Source organism: Piliocolobus tephrosceles, chromosome 20, assembly GCF_002776525.5.
Source record: "Piliocolobus tephrosceles isolate RC106 chromosome 20, ASM277652v3, whole genome shotgun sequence".
NCBI classification, from domain to species: Eukaryota; Metazoa; Chordata; class Mammalia; order Primates; family Cercopithecidae; genus Piliocolobus; species Piliocolobus tephrosceles.
Window position 1 is genome coordinate 46,220,436 of NC_045453.1, and position 25,608 is coordinate 46,246,043.

At 38.3% G+C, this 25,608-nt stretch overlaps 1 protein-coding gene across 6 annotated transcripts in view; it reads right to left on the minus strand.

Moving 5' to 3' along the window:
• MACROD2 (mono-ADP ribosylhydrolase 2) overlaps positions 1 to 25,608 on the minus strand; it is a 2,106,139-nt gene that overhangs the window by 146,554 nt on the left and 1,933,977 nt on the right. For all 6 annotated transcript variants that reach the window (XM_023217826.3, XM_023217825.3, XM_023217824.3 and 3 more), the window contains one exon: positions 20,919 to 21,000. In XM_023217826.3, the coding sequence (XP_023073594.1) occupies positions 20,919 to 21,000 (82 nt within the window). The remainder of the gene's footprint in view (positions 1 to 20,918; positions 21,001 to 25,608) is intronic.

Below are 25,608 nucleotides of genomic sequence, written 5' to 3' on the forward strand. Positions count from 1 at the left end.
TTAGCTATTTTAGCAGTTTCCTAACTGCTCCTCTCTTTTTCCCTCTCCTGGATCTCACTCCTTTTACACGTGACTGCCAAATCAATCTTAAAATACAGCTCTGATCTGGTTCACAAAGGTTCAGTGACTGCCCTCTGCCTAATGAAAAAAGGCTAGACTCTTCCGGTAATGCTCAAGGCCAATGATACCTGGTTCCAAACACTTTTCTCAGTTTCACCTCCTCTGTTACACGCATGCTACCACCTACATGGATGGCAACACTTAACTCTTCTCTGTTCTCTCAAGGTCCCCCTCAGCTTCCTCTACCTGCCTTGGTCCTGCTAGCAATGTCCTTCTCCGTCTCTATTCACCTTCATCCTTCAAGTACAAGCTTAGGTGCCACAGCGTCTGATTTCCCCAAGTTTGAATGAATCATGTGCTCTTTGATGTACCTTATTTTTACTGCCTTCTTGGTATGGACTTTAACTACACACGGGCTTAGGTTTGCATCCTGGCTTCTCCACCCATCCATCCCCTGGGCATGTGGTCTTGCAGAAGTTACCTGAATCTTCCTGAGCTTCAGGTTCATCAGCTATGTAGTGGGATAATAATAATAATGCCTACTACATAGAGCTTTCGTAAGGATTAAATGAGATCATGCCATGTAAAGTACTAGGACAATTACTGAAACATTGTTAAGTGCTAAATATTATCTGTTATTATAATAAAATCACACAGTCTACATGTTAATTTATCTCTCTTTCAAATATCCATCTCCAGATCATAAATTTTGCAAAGATGGAGACCAGGTCTTGTGCTCCTGTATATTCCCTGGCACTTAATGCCATTCATTTTATATACCATAATCAATAAAGAAATATCCACTGAATTAAATTTATATTATTTTCTATGTGTTTTATACATATTAGCTGTATCATCCTTTGTAAATAATGGGAAGTCAGTGAAGATTTGCAACTTCCTCCGACATATGTGCTTTGTAATTTAGTCATCCCAGCCAAATTTACTCGGTATGGCCCTCTTCTAAGAATTGATTATCAATGATGATTAGAGATTTATTAGTCAGTGGAAAGAGAAAATGCTTTTCATTTGAGGTTTTAGAAAGGCAATTCTTGATAACTATAGTTAACTTTTAAAGAAGTAATATTTTTTACCATGGAAATATTTTAGAAAGATTGGTGATTTTCTACATAATTTTAAAAATTCATTCTATGAATGCAGCTTTGGAAGGAAGAATACCAGTTTCTTAGAAATACAGCTTTCTAACCAAATCATTACCAAAATGTTACAAAGTAAACTTCGTAGATTCCTCCCTGAACTTAATATCTTTAAATATAATTTTATTTTACAGAACCATCTAAAATCTGTATGACCACAGACGCTCCGGAATCTGAGAGAGAGAGAGATAAAAAAGAGTCTCTACAGTTTCTGGGGAGAAATAAAGGAAGAGTCAAAGATCCCTTTGCTTGTCACTTAAGTTTCCATTATTCACCTGGCAAACACTCATTGGTTAGCCTATTGTGTATAAGGCTTTATGTTTGGGGCTGTAGAAAATACCAAGATGAATAGAAACTTAAGCAGTTTTTTTTTTTTTTTTTTTAATAATCTTATCAGTAGTAAAGAAACTAAGACATGCGAATACATTCCAACATATGATAGTCAGTGCTACTAAAAAGGTGTCAGAGGAAGGATTGATGCTTCTAGTTAAGCTACTTGGAAGTCTTCCTGTACGTAGAACATGACATTGAAGCAAATATTTGAACTATATAGACTGTCCCGATAACGTCATCCCCAGAATGACTCCTGTGTGTGGAAGGATCGGGCTTGGGTTATGATTCATTAATTCACTTCACTCATGCACTGATTTAGTCATACAGTGGTTAAGTGTCTGGCCAGAGTCTGGACTCAGGCTGGGTCAGTTTACTTCCAGGACAAAAAACATATAACTATGCAAATCTTGGGTAAGAAGAATACCAGAATACCCTGAAATATAAGGGACCTTCCCCTCACTACCATCTCTCAATCCCTTGTCTCTCCCAAAGCACAGGGTGAAGATTTTCTCCACAGTTTCCTTATCTATCTACAAACAGTAGCCCCCAAAAAGGAACACAACTGCCTTCCATCCTCTCCCTGAAATCTCATTATCTATTGCAGAAAAGAAAGCTGAGAATGTAACCACACCTGGACAGATGTTTTTTACAAGATAATGCCTGCCCCTTGGGCTCATTCAAATTCCAAAGAGAATAATTTAAAAGTTAATTTCTGTCTCCTGGGTCCATTCGTTCTCCCTAATGATCATTTATTGCTCTTCAAAAAATTGTCTACTTTCCCCATCTATCCACTCCCCTATGAAGAAGAATATATAAGCTTCTGCCCAATTTAGCTAGTGGATAATCATTCTCATGTGATTCCCCCATGCTTATGCATGTTAAAATAATTTTGTATGCCTTTTCTGCTATTAACCTGCCTTTTGTCAGCTTATTTTTAGTGAACTTTCAGAGGGCAAAGGGGAAGTTATCTTTTGGCCCCCAAATAACACAAAAACCTATATGTCAGTTTCTTCATCTGAAAAATAGGGATAGTAAAATTATCAACTTCTTAGGGTTAGGATTATATGTCAAGTGCTTACATAGAATGAGCATTCAATAAATACTGATTATTGCTATTATTGAGACCACCTTTGCAAAAATTGTGACAATGAGAGAAATCTGACATAGAAAAAGTATGACAATAAAAGAAATCTAACACAGCAGACTCCATCTTGCTTCTACCCTCACAAGCTGTTCTTGTTCATTTCTGGGTACAGCCCAAGCTAACTTTGGAAGGAATTTAGTATGCAGTTTAACCTAAAAGCAAGAATGATAATAACCCTTCTCAAAACTATCCCTTCCTTGTTTGGGGACTGAAGCTGCCTTTGTAAAACTAATGAAAGACTCCAAGGTCACGATTACGAGAGAAGCCTGAATTCTACTGAGATGTAGGCAGAGTTAAACAATAACCAGCCATTGTTCCAGAGGTCCCAAGATATGTAACCTCTACAATTGCTCTAATAGATGACATCACTATTCTAGAACCTAAGGTTGGCCTTTTGAGATGTTTTTCAGACTTTTGCATTCTGGCAACTGACTGACTCCACCGGGACCTTTGACTCGTGACTCAACTGGTCCTGAAGACCCTATCCAGAGGCTGACTCAGTGCATGAGGACAGTTTTCCACACTCCTATGATTTCATTCCCAACCAATCAGCAGCACCCATTCCCTAGACCCCTGCCTGTTAAATTGTCCATAAAACTCCTAGCCTCCAAGCTTTTTGGGAGACTGATTTGAGTAATAAACTTCTGTCCTCTGCTTGGCCAGCCCTGCATTAATTAAACTCTTTCTCTACTGCAATACTGCTGTCTCACTAAATTAGTTTTATCTGAGCAGTGGGCAGGAAGAACCCACTGAGTGATTACCTTGTGATGTCATTCTTATAACTATTTTTGCTAGTTAAATAACCATCTCTTGAGCTCTACCTTGTGCAGCCATTATGAAGATACAGGTTAACAATCTTTTCCCTCAAGGAGCTCACAAAGTGGATGATATAGAGAAGCAAAACTACAGAAGAAGGTAACAGATTATCTGATGTACTTACACAGAGGTTGTATTGGGAAATATACAAGAGCCAGCTAAGTCAGAGAGAAGTTCTATGAAGGCACTCCAGAAGAGGCGAGGCTTCAGCTGAGTCTTAAAGGGTGAGTTAAGGTTATGTAGTGAAAAAGAAAGGCTACAGTAGATGCCCAGATGTGGATGTACTGCCTATACCTCCTTGTTCCTTGACAACTCAGTGCATGGCAGCCTGCCTTTGAGCCACCAGCTCCTGGGTCTCTTTGCCTGAGGGCTCTCTCTGCTTGCTGAATCCCATTCAAGTAATACCAGAGAGTTAACACCCTTTAGGGTTAAGCCTTTCTCAAATGATGGCCAATTTGCATATAAGAACCCCAGCTCCCTTGCTTTCCAAGTGGCCTAATTCAAAGCATGTTCTGTACTATCTCCCTGAGTATCCCCACTCCTACTGGGATTGAGCCCCAGTTGTCCCGTGGTAACTGGCTTATAGCTTCACTTCATTGCCTCCTGCTCTTGCCTGTCTCACTTCCCCACCTCCCTACTGGTGTTTCCTGGGATCATCTTCCCGCCACACCCCCACCACCCCAAAATACTTCTACTTCAGTCCTTGTTTCAGGATCAGCTTCTTGGGGAATTCAAACAAAGACAAGGGTAATCACACTCCAGCAGAGGGAAAAACATCTGTGAAAACATGTGGATGTGAACCATCAAGACGTTTTTAAGGAAATAAAACTAGCTATGAATGACCCAAGGAAGAGTTATCTGAGAAATTGCAATTAACCCGATCTGTTCTGGCTAGATAATACAGGCCTTCCATACCAGGAGTGACAATTAATTTTACGTGTCAAGGTGACTGGTCCAGAGTGCTCAAACATTTGGTCAAACATTATTCTGAGTGTGTCTGTGAGTGTTTCTGAATGAGATTAAAATTTGAATGGGTACTGAGCAGATTGCCCTCCCTGATGTGAGTGAGCCTCATCCAATCAGTTGAAGGTCTGACTAGAACACAAAGGCTGACCCCTGGAGAGTAAGAGAGAACTCCTCCTGCCTCATTGCCTTTCTAGTAGTTGGACATTGGGTTTGTTTTTTTTTTTTTTTTTTTTTTTTCCTGCCTTCAGATTCAAACTGAAACATTAATTCTTCTTGTGTCTGAAGCCTGCCAGCATTCAGACTACAACCACATGGCTGGTTCCACTGGTTCTCAGATCTTTGGACTCAGATTGAAACTATGCCATGAGCTCTCCTGCATCTCACACTTGCCAACTGCAGATCTTGGGATTTATCCATCTTCATAATCATATGGGTCATTCACTATGATAAACCTCTTTCCATGTATTTTAATATATGTTCATTTTCTCTGCAAAAACCTGACAAATATACAAGGTTGAAGCATTCTAATATATATTTATATTCTAAATATAAGCATATATTTAGAGTATAGAGTGATTAAACAACGTTAAGCAGAGGAGTGACACACCATCTTTTGAAAGATAACATTTAATGAGAGAAATTTACTGAAAATTATAAAGCACATGCCTTAATATTTTGGAATTATTTTTATTAAAATCAAGCATAGAGTCCTTTTGCTCTACAAAGCACCTAATGTGCCATTACATATTAATGAAATCCACTTTAGTTCAACATTATTCTCTATAATGTGCTTGCTTTACTCATATTTGTGCAACAAATTGCTAGCAAGAATTTTTCTAACAAAACCGGAACAAAAAAAATATTTTAAAAAGGTGATAGCCTATGGAAGTAGGGAGTCATGCCACTCAAAGTTTGAAAGTAGTTAGGGGACTGATGAAGCGTGGGCACAGAGTTGCAGCCCTTTTAAACAGTTCTCCAAGCATCACACTTCTTTGTTAGAGGACAAAAATGAAATAAAAGGTTTCTACCAAAGTGATAGGAATACTATTTCAAAATAGAGAGCATTCCATCCGAAGGCATTGTTCTGTGTGTTCAGAAATGCCAGTTCCAGAAAATCCCCTTTCCTTCCCAGGCACAGACCATACAGAGGCGAACGCTCCATTTCATCTTATGGGACCTCTTTGATGTTAATTTCATAGTAGGTGCTGTTTTTATTCACTGCATCACCCTGTGTCAGATTACCCCGTTGCATTCTACACAAACACATGAATATGACCGAAGTTTTTATTTTGATCACAAAATATATGTGAAAACCAACTAGTTTCTCATGAATAACCAGTTTTGGGTAAAAGCTAGCTTTATATACTTCAGAATCCCCTTCATAAGGAAATGTCTAACCTACTTTGAGCTCTATAACACTGATTTCACTTTCTTTTATTGGAGACAGAGTTAATGTGAATGATTTTTGTCTTAATCATTATACTTGTCTTCCGAGCAGGTAACTGTCATTTCCCAACAGCAAATAGTCCACACTTCTTTGGAAAGTGAAGTATGCTATGGGTTTTGGAATGACTTCAGGTTTGTCTTACTCCATTACCTAGAGTCACCATAATTAATACAGTCTTTTGGGGAAGTGAAATAAACAAAAACAAGCAAAGAAAACGCCATAGAACTTTATTTAAGGTAGTTGTCAAAGTGTACTCTCTGGACCAGCAGCACCACTATCATCTGGACACTTGTTAGAAATGCAAATTCTCAGGTCCCACTCAAGATCTACTGCATCCAAAGCTCCGGGTAAAGGACCCTCCGGGTGACACTCATGCACATTGAAGTTTGAGAGCCACTCATCCAAAGCACCAGTATTGGTGAGTTGAAGAAGACTCTTTCAAAAAAGTAGGTGTCCATTTTTTTTTTTTTTTTTTTTTGATATTTCAACTGAACTAACTTGTGGTGTCTCACTAACACTAATGTGGTAAGAGGTGCCCAAGCCACACGGTTGCTGGGTTTGAGGAACAGTTATGCTTTTCATAAGATATTGTATGCTTTCTTATGTGCTTGAAGTCACTCAGTTACTATGCAGCTGAGTGGCAAGATTATCATGGTCCATGATCAGGATTCCTAGATTGACTACGAGACGTGAGCAAGAATGGAGACTAGACTCAAGGAGGTCTGCGCATGGCATGAGAAAAGGAGGGTGCTATGAAGGGCAATGTTACCCTTATGAGATATTAAGGCATCCTCTCCACTCCCAAGGGAAAAAAATGGACAGACACTGAAATAGATCATAAAATTCCCTTATCACATTTTCAGGAACATTCATACATATGGGCAGGTCTGTCAAGGAGAACAATTACGATAATCCTGCTGTGGTTTTATTTCACATGCTTCTAAGTTCTACCCCTTAGAGCTTAATTTCTTACCACAGGCTTCTTGTGCACTCTTCATCTTTTTAATATTTCATTACCAAAAGCTTCTAGGAACAATTTGGATTTGCAGAGAAAAGAAATATTATTAGCAAAAATAAAGCTTTGTTTGTAGGATTTGACAAAGCAGAAACTTCAGGCAAAGAATGACTGATAAGGGAGAGTCCTCCCTGAGTAGGACTCCTGCTATTAAGTTGAATACTTGGACTCACTGAATCTAACAAATTGCTAAATCTACTTTCTGAAGGTGATTGATAGAGCCAGGAGAAATTTTTTAAAAAAAGGAAATTTTTTTTTTCCTTCAACTGATCCTCGGCCAAAATGAGCACTCAAATCTAATTACTTTATAAATCAAACAATAAATAAAAGGCACTGGTTAGAAAACTGCCTGGTGCTGCTGCTTCTGGCTTGCCCAACTGGGCACATGATAGCATCAGTTACTGAGATATGGGATTTAGGAACAGGAGGATTGAGGAGTGGAGAAACAGATTCTGAATATAATTTTGGATGTGTTCAATTGAAGACACCTGAGAGACTCCCAGCTGGAGACGGACGTGTGCAAGCAAGTATACAAGAGAGGGCCGGGCCGGACACAGATGACTGTCAGGAAGACAAGACGGCAGAGCAGTCGCCAGATAAAGAGTGCCCAGTCCAAGGTGAGAAGGGCTCTAAAGGGTCATATGGAATCATGTGATCAAATATGCAATGGTTTCAGTTCCCACGCTCAAGCCATCAAAAAGGTTCTAATAACCTCAACAAGGATGGTTGCAGTAGGAAGGCAGAGATAGTCACATGATTGCTGTGGATTATGGAATGACCAGCAAGTGAGGGAGACAGACAACTCTTCGAAAGACATGTGGCTGACAATAAAAGTCAGGTCCATACATAAAGTGGAATATAGTTTATAGAAATTTTAGTTTCCCCATTGTTTATTTTTGTCTTTATTCTTACTTCTGTGCCTTCTTAAGAATTATTTTATTTATACATTATTCCTCAAAGACTTTTTTCCCCCTGTATTTGCCTCGGTGTTTTCAACTGAAGAACCAAAACCCAGTCTACCCAGAATGTTTGAAAGGTCTTTCAAAAGCACCCTGCAGGGGTCTCTATAAAGATGAATACAACATCCTCCCTCCCTTCTCCAACTAGCATTTAGTTGTGTCTGTTTTACCAGAACTTCCTAATGAGATCAAACTCTGCTTAGTCAAGGCTCATGTTCCCAGGTCTTCATTTGTTCTGCTGTTTATCAGCATTTGCTACACTCAATGCACACTCCCCTCCATTGGAAGGGACAGATTGCTTTCTGTCTATGCCGGCTGCTTGTTCCTGCATTCAGGTTGCTTGGTTACAGCAACACTCCACTGGATTTTCATTGAAGGCAAAATGTGTTTGTAGCTTTTGAGGCCCATCAAGTGGAAATGGTTAGCACCTATTTCCTAAGAAGGCAGTTAACCCATTTATGTTACTTTATAGAGAGCATGTCTTGTAGAATTCTAAACATCAATGTGATCTGCACATTAAAAGTACACAAATGTGCCATGTACTTGTAAACACTCATAATTAAAGAAAATACTGAATTCTTTTACTCTAGTTGTTCTCTACATTGAATGTATCATTTGGGGGTAAAATGTACAATTCAGACTGGGTAAGAAGTTTTTCTTGTGTTTCTTTTACTTATTCATAGATGACTGGTATATTACTTTTCTATTACCTTTGTAACATATTTCTACTAACAACACAAAGTTATTATCTTACAATTCTGAAGGTTGGAAGTCCCACATGGGTTGAACTAGACTAAAATCAACATATCATCTAGACTGCTTTCCTCTCTGGGGGTTCCAGGAAAGAATCTGTTTCCTAGCTTTTCCAGCTTCTAGCGATGCCCACGTTCCCTAGCTCATGGCCGTCTTCCTCCATCTTCAAAGCCAGCAATGGTGCATCTCTCTGAACATTCTTCCACAGTCACAGCTCCTTCTGGCTTCCCTCTTCTGCTTTCCTCTTTCAATTTTAAGAACTCTCTTGATGACATTGACCCCAACCTTATAATCAATCCAAAATAACATTCCTATTTTGTGGTTTGCTAACTGCAAACCTAACTCCACCAGCAATCTTATTTTTCCCTTTGCAATGCCACCTAACATATTCACAGGGTCTGGGGTTTAGACTGTAGACATCTTTGTGGGGGACATTTTTCTGCCTGCTACATTTGGTAAATCAGGAAGCAGATTGCTTTGTATAAAAAGTATCTGAAACATATTTAAAAATGCTCATCATCGCTGGTCATCAGAGAAATGCAAATCAAAACCACAATGAGATACCATATCATGCCAGTTAGAATGGCGATCATTAAAATGTCAGGAAACAACAGATGCTGGAGAAGATGTGGAGAAATAGGAACGCTTTTACACTGTTGGTGAGAGTGTAAATTAGTTCAACCAATGTGGAAGGCAGTGTGGCGATTCCTCAAGGATCTAGAACTAGAAATACCATTTGACCCAGCAATCCCATTACTGGGTATATACCCAAAGGATTATAAATCATGCTACTATAAAGACATATGCACACGTATGTTTATTGCAGCACTATTCACAATAACAAAGACTTGGAACCAACCCAAATGTCCATCAATGACAGACTGGATTAAGAAAATGTGGCACATATACACAATGGAATACTATGCAGCCATAAAAAAAGATGAGTTCATGTCCTTTGCAGTGACATGGATGAAGCTGAAAACCATCATTCTCAGCAAAATATCACAAGGACAGAAAACCAAACACCGCATGTTCTCACTCGTAAGTGGGAGTTGAACAAGGAGAACACATGGACGCAGGGAGGGCAACATCACACACCAGGGCCTGTTGGGGGGTGGGGGTCTAGGGGAGGGATAGCGTTAGGAGAAATACCTAAGGTAAATGATGGGTGCAGCAAGCCAACATGGCACATGTATACCTATGTAACAAACCTGCACATTGTGCACATGTACCCTAGAACTTAAAAAGTGTAATAAATAAATAAATAAATGTCTGAAGAGGAGAACTAAAAACAATCTAATTAGAAATAAAATGTTTTTCTGTGAGGTGATGTCCATAGGCTTAAAATCAAGGTCATTTTTGAGTTTTTGGTTTAACCCCACTCTTTCATTAAAAAGGGTTTCTTCTTTTCTTTCTATTTTTAAACCTTCAGATTTTTCATCCTTTCATTTTCCCTTTTCTCCTTCCTTCCTTCTTTCTTTTTTATATATTTTTAAATCCTGTCTTTCTACTTTTTCTCACTGTTTTGGTTATAAAAGAATATCACAAAGACAAATGACAAACTTGGAAACCACTTGCAACATATATTCGAAAGATCAGTAACCTTAATATACAAAGAGTTCTTATAAATCAATAAGAAAAAGATGAAATAAAAATATACAAGGGTTACAATCAGCAATTTTGTATAAGAAATTTAGATAAATAACTGGAAAAATGTTAAACTATATTAGTAATAAGATAAATGAACGTTGTTACACATTAATCACCTTTTTTCATGTATAAAAGTGCTAACATCAAAACAGTAAGATGTAACCCACTGAGAAGTGTAGGAAAATAATAAACTCTCATATACCACTCATGGGAATGTAAACTCAGGTTGCTTAATGCTAGGCTCGGGCATTTATATTTCTGTCCCTGTGAATGGTAATCCCTGTAAGTTGTATATAGTACATGACACTCAACTGTAGTGCTGCAAACACAGTGAACAATATGACAATTACTAGCAAAAGTGTCTTGGTTTTGCACATATTTTGAAAAAGTGATTCCACTTTTAGAAAAGTATTTTAAAAAATGAGGATGATGCCAATATTTAACTACAAAGATGATTTTTAAAAATTATTATTTATAAGCAAACAGAGAAATAATTTATAGAAATAATTCCTAAGTTCTATAGTACGGTTTTGAGTAAACTTTGGGTCTATTGAAATTAAGTTATGGAAGAAGTCATAATGGCGTGAAAAATATGTTCATGATTTATGTTAAATGATATACAGCAAGTTATAAGACTAATTTCTTGCTGTTTGCATTTTCCATTTCTAAAGATCAGAAGGATAAACAACAATTTGTAATTCATCTCCAGATTACAGGACAGAAAATAGTTTGTATTTTTTTCTTTTTGCTTATCTGTTTTTCACTATAAACCTGTCTTACTTTTGTGATAAGAAGTTTTACATGTTTTTCAAAGATGATCACAAAAGTTGAACTACTTACTTTTAAAATTGTAACAAGAAATAAGCATGGATATTTAAAAATGTATGATGCTTGGTGTACATATCTATTGGATTTTCATTTATATTACTAGTCCTTATATTTGGAATTGGTACATTAGTATGTTTGCACATGACAAAACTGAAGCAGAAAAAGGTTAAACAACACGCACAAAGCCACACAGTGTTAAGGTGGCTGTGACAAGATTAGAGACCATTTCTTACAATAACAAACCTAGCACTTGCTCCCCTTTACCACAGATGCTTTTGTCTCTGTTGACCTCATTGTTAGACAATTGCTACCTTTCTCAGAAATTCACCACCCCTCTCTTTAAGCTTCATTCTTCCAATCATTATTCTGACATAGCAAGAGGGAAAAAGACCTTCGCAGCTCATGACACCATGTGCTTCATTATTATTCTTGGAAAACTGATGACCAGAGAGGAGAAGAGAAGAGGAAGGAAAGAGGACATGTGGATATACCATGTGATTGGAGGAACTCTAGCTTTTCAGGAGCTCTAGTCCTACTAATGCAAATGGATAATATGTGGCTTTTTTAGCAGACAAGTAGCTTCAAACAATTGTCCATGTTTTCACAATTGCTAAGGGAAGAAGCATTACACAGTGGAAAGGATTTGAGCTCAGACATACCCAACTATGTGACTTTGGCCAATTTACTGACTTTTCTTTAGCCTTTGTTCACTACTATCTCAATAAAAGATGATGATGAATCCATGGCATGGGTGTTGTTGAAAGGGCAGTCTCTTAAGTCATAAACTGAGCTAATCCTCCTTAAATATGGAATCTATCCTATTTCACATTCAAGGACTTACTCTTAAGTCCAATCGCATAATACATTAGCAAGAGTGTCAAAATTTCTCACTCAGAGCTTCACAAATTGGATATAAGCATCATACTTTACTTCACAATTTTTCCAATCTGAACTGCCATTCTCCCTCTATGTTGCTTACCCAACACCAGACGTGAACTTCTCTACCCTTGTTCATTCCTTAAAGATCACTGGAAGTACCACATTCTTCATGAAAACTGCCCCAATCAATCTGGTCCTCACACACATTTGCCTCTGAATTCCTGGGTGCTATGACTGTGTCAGTGTTATACTTGATTATTTGCTAATATTGTTTTCCAACTGTTCTACATGACACGTGCCCTTCAGGACTATTACAAGAATAATATCTTAAATGTAGCAGCCTTGGGAACATAGTAGGCATATAATAAATATGTGGCAACTGATAGAAAGAGAATGAATGATAATGGATGAGATAAACTATAAAATCAGTGTAAAGGGAGGATGCAGAATACATAATGTGAGTACTTTCTCTTGTTTGCTTTTAAAGATCTAAGATTTTTAAAAGTGAAATTCAGGAAAAATTTTAAATACTGCCTGGGTAAAATTTTAAAGTATTGTGCCCATTTATCGGAGAAGTAATTTTTAATCTTTGAGAATTTTAAATGTTAATTTTTTATTTTTATTTATTATTTATTTATTTATTTTTGAGATGAAGTCTCATTCTGTCACCCAGACTGGAGTGCAATGGTGTGATCTTGGCTCACTGCAACCTCCACCTCTCGGGTTCAACCAATTCTCCTGCCTCAGCATCCCAAGTAGCTGGGACTACAGATGCCCGCCACCACGCCTGGCCAATTTTTGTACTTTTAGTAGAGACTGGGTTTCACCATATTGCCAGGCTGGTCTCAAACTCCTGACCTTATGATCCACCTACCTCGGCATCCCAAAGTGCTGGGATTACAGGCGTGAGCCACTGTGCCCGGCCAAGTTTTGAAAATTTTGATAAATACGTAAAAAGCAGTGCTATCCCCTTGTCTAGCTGTGTTAACAACACTTAGAGTTTCTAGGAAAAACTGACTTTTTACCTGAAACTTTGGTTAAGTATTCTCTCTGTCTTAATCTGTTTTGTGCTGCTACAGACTACCCTAGACTAGGTAATATATAATGAATAGAAATGTATTGGCTCACAATTTTGGAGACTGAGGAGCCAAATATCAAAAGTGCTGGCATCTGGTGAAGGTCTTTCTGCTAGATCATCACATGGTGGAAGACATCACAAAGTGGAAGGCAAAGGGCAAGAGGCTGAACTCACCATTTTATAATGACACCAGTCCCTCCCATGAGGCTAGAGCTGTCATGGCCTGTCACTCCTGAAGGTCTTACCTCTTAAAACTGTTACAATGGCAATTAAATTTCAACATGAGTTTTGGAGGAGATACACATTCCAACCATAGCAGTTTCAGTCTAGGCTCATGGTACGTTTTTATTTACATTAATAAACACCTACAATATATTTAGAATTTTTCCAGATAATTCTGAAAGGGCAATGGAATATTAGGAATAGTATCTGTTCTCTACAAACTTATTTTTTCATTGATGAGACCAAGATTAAAAGGTCAGACAATAATAATAATATAAAACCCAACTAAAGCTGCCTTGCAGGAGTGTGTATAATTTAGACAGAAATAAATGGCAGAAATTCATGATTGGGAAAATAAATGAAAGACATACTCATATCAATAACATTTATTACATGTTTAGAAGACTATAAGCAGGTCAAAATAAGTGAAATGTGGTTGAGAAGTTTCTTGATTTGTTTTGTTTAAAAATTATAGGCATGCCTTTAAGATATTAAAAATTATTATCAAAATATGAGTTTAGAATTTTCTTTATCATGATTATGCAAAGCCAGACTTTCCCAGCATTATCTATATCTAAGAAGGTAAAATGCATGTAACCTAAATGTGTTTACATACTCAAGTGAAGTGAATTAATAACATGTCTGCCAATATTTGAGAAATAAAATGTATGCACTTTAGCTAGACATTGAAATATGTTAAATATTCAAGAAGTTCCCAAGATATAATTCTCAAACTTGACTTAGGGGTTTACTTTACCATCCACATGCTTTTATGTTATATATAATACAAAAAGAAAATCTGTATTTAAGACCAAAAATCAACTCCAGTAAAGTTTATAATTTATAAACTTATAATTCCTAGGGATTCAGTTTACCTAGTTCTAACTATGAAACACTTGTTATTCATGTTATATGTCTACTATTTTGCAAGCTCATTTTTAAGGCATTCAAACTTCTTGCAATTTTATAAGGTTTATTATTTTATGTTGTACCAGATAGATGCCCCAAATATTAGTAGACCAAATAGCTCATTTTTGTTTTGTTTTGAGACAGAATCTCCCTCTGTTGCCCAGGCTGCAGCGCAGTGGCGCAATCTCGGCTCACTGCAACCTCCACCTCCCAGGTTCACACCTATCTCCTGCTTCAGCCTCCCGAGTAGCTGGGACTACAGGCACTCGCCACTGCACCCGGCTAATTTTTTGTATCTTTAGTAGAGATGGGTTTCACCATGTTAGCCAGGCTGGTCTCGATCTCCTGACCTTGTGATCTGCCCGCCGCAGCCTCCCAAAGTGCTGGGATTACAGGCGTAAGCCGCTATGCCTGGCCCCAAATAGCTCATTATTTTACTATTTATATCAAGAACATTGGGAATGTTTTAGCCTTTTTTCTATTAATTTTTTAAACATAATTTTAAAATTATTTTCATAGACATAAATGGAATTTTTCATCTTAAATACAATCTTCCTCTTATAAACAGGTGTCAGGTTTGGGATGAGCACATGCATATCCTGGAATTGATTTTCCTATCTTATTAGCTTTCCCAGCATTGCTATATATATATGTTAATCACATTTAAGTAAAGTTGACATGGGTATTGTGTATATGTTATATAAATTTCAAAGCTGGAAACAAAATTGACAAATGTAATTGTTTTTATGGTTAAAAAACTAAAGAGATTAGAGCTGGGCATAGTGGTTTACACCTATAATCCCAAAGACTTGGGAAACTGAGGCAGGAGAATTACTTGAGCCCAGGAGTTCAAGACAAGTGTGGGCAACATGGTGAGACCATGTTTCTAAAGAACAAACAAACAAATAAAATTAGCTGGGCATGTGGGGGTGTGCCTGTAGTCTCAGCCACCCAGGAAGTTGAAACAGGAGGATTCCTTGAGCCCCAGGGGTTCGAGGCTGCAGTGAGCTATGATCAGTACCATTGTGTTACTGTACTCCAGTCTAGATGACAGAGTACAACCCTGACTCTGAAAAACAAATTTAAAAAAGATTAGTTGGTAGGTTTTTCAGTCATAGGTGATTTCACTGTGACCAGTTACTATGCAGATAATAAGGGATTGAAGGTATTTAAAGTTAAAACATATTTTGTGAGCTCACAAAGTAAGTTTATCAATCAATGGTCACCAAACTAATGATAAAAAAAATGAAAAGTATTAGCCAAAGAAGCAATGAACCTTGCTTAAGGTATATCAAGAAAATAATAAGTGAATTTGTTCCTCATTGCTCTGTATACTAGCCTTTAGTTCTACACTTCTACTAGATATAGAAAACCTATGTAATGATCATATTTTCTGAGATTATTACTATAGATTCATGAGCAGTAACAGATAAATGATACCAGGAGTGGGGTGGTGCCAGGAGGACCTGGAGAGTAGGGGCTGGGTGGCAGGCATATGTGGCTAACAAAGGTCAAAATATAGAAATCTGTGGGTACAGAGTGAATGGAGAGGGTACAAAACCAGAGGTCTGGACTAGGAGGGTCATAAATCCAGGAAGCCAGAGGCCAGGCTGAGGGTACATGTTCCAAATCCAGCTTGAGAGTTACTTATGGGTAAAGCATTAGCAGTCAAAACACTGTAAAATGACCCCAATCCAAAGGCAAAGACTGCCGCGATGGTCTGAGTGGTAAGAGACAGTACTAGTAGACGGAGCCTCTCGACCTCTGCACTATTGCCATTTGATGCTGAATAATTATCTGTTGCAGAGTTGTGGAGGGTGTTATACTGTGCATTGTGGAATGCTTAGCAGCATCCCTGGCCTCTAATCACTAGAGGACAGTAACCTCTCCCCTCCTTCAGTTGTGAAAAACAAAAATGCCTCAGAATGTCCCCAGGAGGGCAAAATTGCTCCTAGTTGAGAATCAGTGCAGTAAACAAAGGTTGGTTTTCCCTAAAGGGAGGAGGGGAAGAGGGTTTACCATGATATGTCTCAAGCTTAAACAAGATTCTTTAATATCATTATAAACCGTATGTTCTTTATTGTTATTATGAGGAAAGTTAACATCTTTCAGTTCTCTAGTAGGACTAAGACTCTAGTAAAAAAAAAATGACTTCCACATTCTAGATCTGGAATTGCCTTTTCTTTTCTTTTTTTAATTTTTTACATCTAGTGAAAACTGCACACAATAAATTCTACACACTGAAAAAATGCAAGCCTTTTTATGTAAAGAACAAAGAGATTTCTGAGTTGAATCATACAAGTATTATTTGCTGTAGGCCATGTAATGGTGCGCTGTAAGTATAAATTATTTGCAACCAAAGTGTATGATAATTCCATAAAGCTGCCACCCTCTACTTTCAAATAATACTTCTGGAAGGAAAAAGTCGAATGTGCTTTACCCCACAGCCAGATATAAAACTGTTGAAAAAAATTTGTTGCTGGTTTCTTTCCCTGGAGTTTCTTAATGCATTTCTACAATGGGCAATATTATGCGCTGGACTGTGCCCTGTGAATTTTTATGTTGAAGGCCTAACTCTCATATCTTAGAATACGACTATATTTGGAGATAGGACCTTTAAGAGCTAATTAAATTAAAATAAGGTAATTAGAGTAGGTCCTAATCCCATTTGACTGGCATCCTTATACAAAGAGAAAGATACAGCACAAATGACTCAGAGGGAAGGTCATTTGAAAGTACAGTGAGAAGACAGCCATCTACAAGCCAAGGAGCGAAGCCTCAGAAGAAATTAATCTTGCCTCTCCTTGGCTTTGAACTTCTAGCCTTCAGAATAATCAGAAAATGTATTTCTGTAGTTTAAGTCACCCGCTCTGTGGTACTTTGTTTTTGGAGACCTGGCAAACTAATATAAGCAATTTTCCATCTTCTCCTGTAGATGTGCTATAAAGGCCTTTGGGCTTCTCCTTCCCCACTTACCTGCTCATTTGCAGGTAACACCACCACAGTACTTCTATGATGTGAATGGAATTCAATTTCGAGATGAATGATAAAAGTACTACTTTAACTCACATTAGAAACGTTTCCATGAAGGTATTTATAGGTACTAGAAGAAAGAGAAGTGTGGTACCTCTGAAAAATGATGGGCAGCAGATGAAATGGGACTTTCCCAATACTCCAAATACAGCCTGGAAGCTGATCTCAGCCTTCTCTAAAGATGCTCTGAGAAAATGAACCTATTATCACTTTGGCAATGACAGATGCCATGCTCAATTTTAAAATACAGCCCTGTTGCTTCCTAGCTGAATCCTCGTTTTTCATGCCTAAAACGTAGGGTATCATAAATTTGTTTAATATGGTTGCTGCCTTGGTATCCATTTTTTTTTTCTTTTTTTCCTTTTGGTTTTAAAATCTCTACAATATTTATTTACCTATTTATTTATTTACTTATTTATTTATATTTTTTATAGATAGGGTCTTGCTTTGTCACCCAGGCTGGAGTTCAGCAGTGCAGTCATAGCCAACTGTGCCTCAAACCCCTGAGCTCAAGTGATTCTCCCACCTCAGCCTCCTGAGTAGCTGGGACTACAGGCATGTACCACCACTCCCAGATAATTTGTATTTTTATTTTTATTTTTGTAGAGACAAGTTCTTACTGTGTTGCCCAGGCTAGCCTCAAATTCCTGGATTCAAGCACTCCTCCTTCTACAAGAATGAGTCACTGTGTGCCTGGCCAGCATCCATTCTTAGGCCTAACATAAGTTGTTTGAAACCCAGTTGTATCCTGTCACCTTTGGCCTACTAAAACTTCCCTCCCTGTGTGATTGTTTGTGATATGTTCCACTTGTTCCTCATCCAGCTGACCCCAAACCCAATACACTCCACAACTGCTGATCATGGTAAAAATCTAATAGTGGCAGAATCATCAAAGTAAGTTCCTGCTTCCTGAGTGTTTTCTTTAAACCAGCCAATCCACAACCCCCATGGGAAAACCTAAGGGGTGGTGCATACGGACCTAATAAAGACAGTCCCCAGGTGCTCGCTCTCTCTTGCTTCCCACTTGCTGGCTGGGCTCCCTGCCACCTCCAGGCTTCCTGTTGGTCTCCTGTGGGCATCCCTCACCTGTCTACCTGTGAGTAATAAATGCCTTCTGTTTTGGGCATTTTAGTTCTACTTCCTCACTGTGTCTCCCCTGACACACATATCCTAACTTTTCCCCCAACCCTTTTCAAAGCTCTCCTGGAGAGTGGCTATCCTGGCTTTACGGCCATTCTCAAGAGAGAGAAACCATAAGACCAAATTAGAAAAAACCCTAACGATGGAACCACAGCACAGGGTTAATACAGTGCCTCCTTTCTTAGAGTGATCATGAAGATTAATGATTTACCCATTCAAAGAAAGGAACGCTGTGGCTGGCTAATCGAAAGCAATTAAAAAATGTTTGCATTATTAGTAACCATTATTATGTTATTATTTAATATATTAATTATGATTATTAACCATTATTATATTTAAAGATCATATAGTTATGAATTAAACACAAGTTCAAATTAATGACAGATAAAGTATATTATCTATATTAGTAGTCACATTCCATTATACATCACGCTTATTTCATGTTGCATATTTAGAATTTTCAAATACCTAATGCTTCAACATTGCAGAAATACTCCACAATTTTTGAGGATGTTTTACATTTAGTTTAAAATGTACTTACTATTTTAAATATGGACTGACAATAATTTCCTGAGCACTGTGTGTTTCAAAGCATTGATGTGAGATTGAGGATGATTTTATTATTTCACTTGCTCATGTACTGCAATGCATTTTAAAATTTATTTAAAGTAGCAATTTTTCAAATAATAATTTGTTTGCATAATTATTAATCTATTACATTCCTAAAACTGTCTCATTTTCTTTTAAATTTGCAGTGTGCTTTTTGACTCTGCATCATTGGAAATACCTGCTGATAGAAACGTTTGTTTCAATATCAATAGATCATAATTATGCAATTATTTTTTATCTTATGTTAGTATGGCTTCCTGCAGACATTTTTTAGAAGATATGAGAATGAATATGATGTAATTATTTCCAAACATCTCAAGGAGTCTAAAATTTATAAAATCTTATCAATTATGATGTAATACAAGACATGAGAATATTTGCTTCATACATCATAGGAAGTCACATTTAAAAATATAATTAACATTTACTTTTAATAATACTTAAAAATACAGGCACCAATCCGCTCAATATTGTTATAAAGCAAATCAAAAGGAAAAATGGAACAAGGACATTGAAACAAAAAAAGTCATCAGATTACAGCAAAAAAAAATTTATTTAATTCAACTCATCTCAACAACTACTTATCAAATAGCTATTAAGTGCATCCACTCTGAAGAACACTGAGATGCTTAAAAAAATGAAGAAAGGAGAAAGAAGGAGAAGGGGGAGGAGGAGGAAGAGAAAGAAGAGGAGGGGAAAAAGATTATAACCACAGTCCAGTTCTTTATCACATGGGAATCTGAGGAATTTACATTATGTTTCAGTTCGAGAAATACTTTAGTTAAAACCTTAAATTAAATGCACTTAGCAGATTCACCTTTCAATTATAAAATTAGGGAGAAGAACTTCAAATTACTTAGAAGAACTTAATCCACTTAGGGCATTAGCAGAGAGCTGACCATCTCTGTTGGTTTTTTGGTTTTCTACAGCTGTTCTGGATAGAACGCATCCTACTCTGATCTACAGGCAAGGCATCCTGTTTACTGTTTGGCTCTGATAGACGGCTTAAGAGGATGAATGTGCATCAGCACTCTTTATTGACTCCTTTCCACCTGCCAGAGTCACCTGTGATATGACAAACTACTTCAGATGGAGATGGAAGCCTCAAAAGAAAGCTCACTGAAAGGCAAGTACCAACAATGCTCACTGTAGCTTGAAATTTCCTGGAAGCGATTCTTGCCATGGCTAAGGAAAGCACTTTGGACACCGTGACTTTAATGGCGCCATAAAAATAACAAGGCATTAAACAAGCCTCAGCCTTAATAGGCTAGAAGAGGAAGAGTGGAGGAAAATATTCAAATTGCCCAAATCCAACTAATGGCACATTCAATCGATGTAAATACATTACTCAAGGTTCTCTAATAACCCCGAGGTTTATCCTATTTTCTAAAAAGAAGTGTGAATGACTGCTATTCTCAGACTGCCCTAGAAGTGCTGTTATAGGCATTGAAATTTGGAGTGAGAAACTGGGGAAGGAATAGGGATGGAATGCAGGAACAGTTCGAATTCTGACTATGAATATAAATGGGCTTCAATTTCCAATAATGGTATTTAACAGGGTAGATGCAGGCATGGGGCCTGGCAAACTTACAAGTTGGAGAAGGAATCACAGATCATGCAATTTAGGGCCAGGGGAAGCATCTTTAGAAACCATTTATTAATAATTAGCCCCTCAGTTTTGATGTGAAGCACCGAGACCCAAGAGATGAACTGACTTTCCCAAGACAACACAGTAACCTCTGGGGATAAGAGTTCCACAGCCTAGATTTTCTGTCACCTTGTTCAGTTCTTAGAAACTATGATACAAGTTGGCAGGGGTGACAGTGTGTAATAGTCCTGAAGATGAAAAACAATAGGAATAGAAGTGATAGCTCACTTCTTCAATCCTCAATTCGAAAGGAAACAAGAAGTAGCTTTACTCACCTACAGAGAAAAACTCACTCATTTTCTTTTTGTAGATTTTGAAGTCAACTTCTAAGAAGACACAGAAAATGATCCGATCCACCTAGAGGCAAAAGATAAACACTCAAAGTGAAAACAAAAAATGGCAACTGTCCTCCCAGAACGCAGTCTTAGAACAAAAACAAATGGAAAGGCCTCATACAGATTTTTGGTTCTATACTGCTATCTACATCATAGCATTGAGTGAAGTTCAAGGATGTGTATAAGGATGTGACTGTGTCTGTGTGTGTGTGTGTGTGTGTGTGTGTGTGTACTCTGTATATAAATAAACCTATGGGCTCTTTGGTGGAAAGATGCTATATAATTCAAATAAGAAATAATAAATGACAATAAGCCACTTTGCAGCAAGCTATAAATAAGATCTGAGATTCCGACAGGATACCTAGAGTTTATGTCCTATAAAACAGCCACACGACAGGTATACAGCAGAATGACAATAAAGTATGTCAGTAAACAAAGAGCTCTTTGTCCTACTCTTCCTAGACAAATATATTTATCAAACCTGTTAGTATTTGAACAAGGCCTAAAAAGCTTCCATGCAGCTTCATTGGCATGAAGCCACTTGCTTTTAGTTTAACACACTTGGAAATGCAACAGAAATAAAAAGTAACTAGCTGACAATGACACAAGGTCAACATAACATTTAATTTTGTATAAGTAAATGCCACCTCAAAAGTAAAATATGTGCATAGTCCCATTTTTGTTTTGAGAGAAATTCTGTGTGTAAAGAGTTTCTTGGAAACATTCACAGAGCAATATAGTAAACGGAGACAAGACATGGAATATACATAATAGCTCACATATATCTGATTAAATCAGTGACTTAATTTTGTGTCCTGGAAATAAATACCCCTTTAGTTATTTTGTTTTAACAACATAAAAAAAATTGAAAAACACTCACTGGCAAGTTGCATAGAACATCAAATGAGGTGTTTCTCTTGGCAGCAGGAAATGCAAGTGGGTGCGCATGTGGCAGGACAAGAAAGAACCCCAGTGGGAGTCACCCACCTAACCTCCCTGCTCTCCCAGCCTATGTGATACAGATCTCACTAGTAAGACAGTTCCCAGTAGAAAAGGAGATCGTAATTATTCTCACTTCTGTATCTGCGATTGTTGACTACTTTTCCCCAGGCTTTACATGATCAGAATATTTCTAAAGTCAACCAATCGATCAAAAATCAAAACAAGAAAATTTGACTTAATGCAGATCCAAGAAGACCAGGCTGAACAGTGTCATTCCTTCACATTGCCCCCATACTTTAAATCATTTAATATAAATTACGAAATTTGTTTAACACTCACGTTTCTTGTGTGAGTGTGTATAAATATATGTGTGTGAGTGTGTATGAGTGTGTGTGTTTGTGTGTGGGGGGGTTAATGGCAATGTTATTCTCTGCTAAGTGTACTTTTGTTTGTTTGTTTGTTTGAGATGGAGTCTTGCTCTGTCACCCAGGTTGGGGTGCAGTGGCGCGATCTCAGCTCACTGCCACTTCTGCCTCCCGGGTTCAGGTGATTCTCCTGCCTCAGTCTCCCGAGTAGCTGGGACTACAGGTGCGTGCCACCACACTCAGCTAATTTTTTGTATTTTTAGTAGAGACAGAGTTTCACCGTGTTAGCCAGAATGGTCTCGATCTCCTGACCTCGTGATCTGCCTGCCTCGGCCATGCAGACCATATACAGATATTTCAAATATTAGAGGGAACTATAATCTGCCTTTTAGCATATTAGGCTCTGTTACCATGGAAATGATTTAGGTCCAAAACTCAGCAGCCTAATTTATTTTCCCAGGAAAAAAAAGGGTGGGGGGGGGACGGTGACAGTGAAACACTTTTAGTTTAAATTAATTGAGTGGCCCAATTCCCTGCCCTTACCCTTAGGCATAGCACGGAAAATGTCTTGGAAGCAAGGCGAATCCAAGAATTAGCCTTATTCACTAAGTACTTATTATGTATGTATATGTGTATGTATTTATATAAGTGTGCACAAACATACTCTCTGGGGTTATTGTTGAACAAGAGCTCATTTAGTTGACAAGCTCTGTGTTTATGAACACACCATGCATACTATCAGTGCTTGTGGCACACTGTGTCTTCCAAGATGGCATGCAATGCGCTTTCCACCCCACAGCTCTTCTTACAATGTAATAATGATACTCCCTTCATTGGGAAATGGGATCTACAGTTATTCCTCGAGCAACACAGCTTTGAGCTGCACAGGTCTACGTATATGTGGATTTTTTTCAGTAAAAGTTAAGCAGAGCATGCCTGCCTCTTCTGCTTCGTCGTCCACTTCCTCCACCTCTACCACCCCTGAGAAAGTATACCTACCCCCCTTCCTCCTCCTCCTCAGCCCACTCAATGTGAAGACAATAAAGATGAAGACCTTTGTGATGATCCACTTCCATCTCATGAACAGTAAATAGATTTTCTCTTCCTTATGGTTTTCTTAGTAACATTTTCTTTCTCTAGCTTACTTTATTGTAAGAATACAGCATATAATACATGTAACATACCAAATCTGTGTTAATCAATCTTCTATGTTATCTGTAAGGCTTCTAGTCAATAGTAGGCTATTAGCAGTTAAGTACCTGGGGAGTCAAAAGTTATACATGGATTTTTGACTGCACTGGGAATAGTCACCACTTACCCTCACATTGTTCCACATTGTTCAAGGGTCAACTGTTCTACCTCTTGAATCTGAGAGGTCTATGACTATGGCAGAAACGATGCTATATAACTTTGCAATCCATGTGATAAAAGGTGATACAGTTTATGCCTGGTCTTCTTGGGAGGCTCACTCTTGTACCCAACAACCATGCCATGAAGAAGCAGAGACACTATATGGATCCAACTATCCTCACTGAAAGTAGGTAGACTTCAGATTATTTCAACTCCAGGCCTTTGAGCCATCCAGGCTAATATCACATCAGCAGAGATAGGTCATTCCTGCTAAACGCTGATTTCAAATTCATGAGCTAACCATTAAAATACATAACCAGAAATCTGATATTCTTTTAGCTTCTCCCTGTAACTGCTTTTCCAGAGTCTCTTGTTTTTCCAGCTATGTAGTACTTGACTCCTACTGAAAAGCCCAGACTGAATACATAAAAAAGGAGTCACAGTGGGATGAGGAGAAAGTCTAATTGTTACATGGCTGAGAGATTGGAAATCTGACTTGCGCAAAGGAAAAAGGGCCCAGATGCCCCATACTAGCCCCAGATAAATTTCATGAGAACCTACAAGAATGCCTTGCTATTGAGGTCCAGGAGCATGATTTCATTTTTTTTTTTTTCTTTTTTCTTTTTTTTTGAAATAGAGTCTATGTCACCCAGGCTGAAGTGCAGTGGCGCGACCTCGGCTCACTGCAAGCTCTGCCTCCTGGGTTCACGCCATTCTCCTGCTTCAGCCTCCTGAGTAGCTGGGACTACAGGTATCCACCACCACACTCCGCTAATGTTTTTGATTTTTAGTAGAGACAGGTTTCACTGTGTTAGCCAGGATGGTCTCGATCTCCTGACCTTGTGATCCACCCACCTTGGCCTCCCAAGGTGCTGGGATTACAGGCGTGAGCCACTGTGCCCGGCCTCATGGTTTCATTTTTTAAAATGTTAGGCAGTAAAATAATTGTGTGAAATAGTGGTTCTTGAGAGATTGTGTTTGTTCATTTATTCATCAGATATTAAGTGATCACTTCCAATTCGTTGCGCCTAGCCTATATGCCATTTATTTATAGAAAACATGAGTCCAGAAATCGAGTGATTTTTTTTCCCCAAGGCCGAAGCAATCAATTAAGGCAAAAACTCAGGTGTCTTCGTTTTTAGGATTTATTTTTAAATTTTTAAATACATTAGAGATGGAGTCTTGCTATGTTGCCAGGATGGACTCAAATTTCTAGGCTTAAGCAAACCTCCTGACTGGCTTGGACTATAGGAAGATAGTGTATGAATTTCACATCCAGAGTTTGTTTGTTTGTTTCTTCTGTGATATCACCTAGAGAGACACACACAGAATTGAGTTTCTAGGCCTGTCACTAGCTCTGGTACATCAGACAAGCCATTATCTTTCCTCACCCTAGTTTTTACATCTTTCTAAAGAAAAGATGGAATTATCTCATCTCTAAAGTTTTTTTTTTTTTTTTTTCTCTCTGTGCCTCTGTTACAGTCTATGTCAAAAGTTAGTTAAGCTTAAGTTATATTTCTCTGAATGGTTCTGGATTAGGGCTGGCCACAGATAAATGTCCTTAAGATTCACAGGGTGGAAGTGCAGTCAGGGACTTTATGTGAGGAAGGTGGTGCAGGGCTTGGGCAGGTCACGCACGCCGTTGCTTAACACATGGGTGTGGAGTAGCAGCTGGCCCCACAGCTTCTCCAGTTCTTGATGGTTCTTCTGCCACACGTTCTTGGAGCCGGGCTGGGCACACATGAAGTTCTGCAGCGAGAGCACTGGCTCCTTCGGCAGGACATCGCAGCTTTGAGGTTCCAATCAGTGAGAGACAGATACACGGGCCTGTGCATCTTTGCGGATTCCAGTTTTCCCTTGTGACTTTCATTTGTCTTTGTTCTCTCCTGCTTTGCATGCAGCTTTCCTATTGACAACTTCCTCTTTATCATCTGCCCTGCTGACATACTCTGGCCCTGTTCGGATGGAGAGGC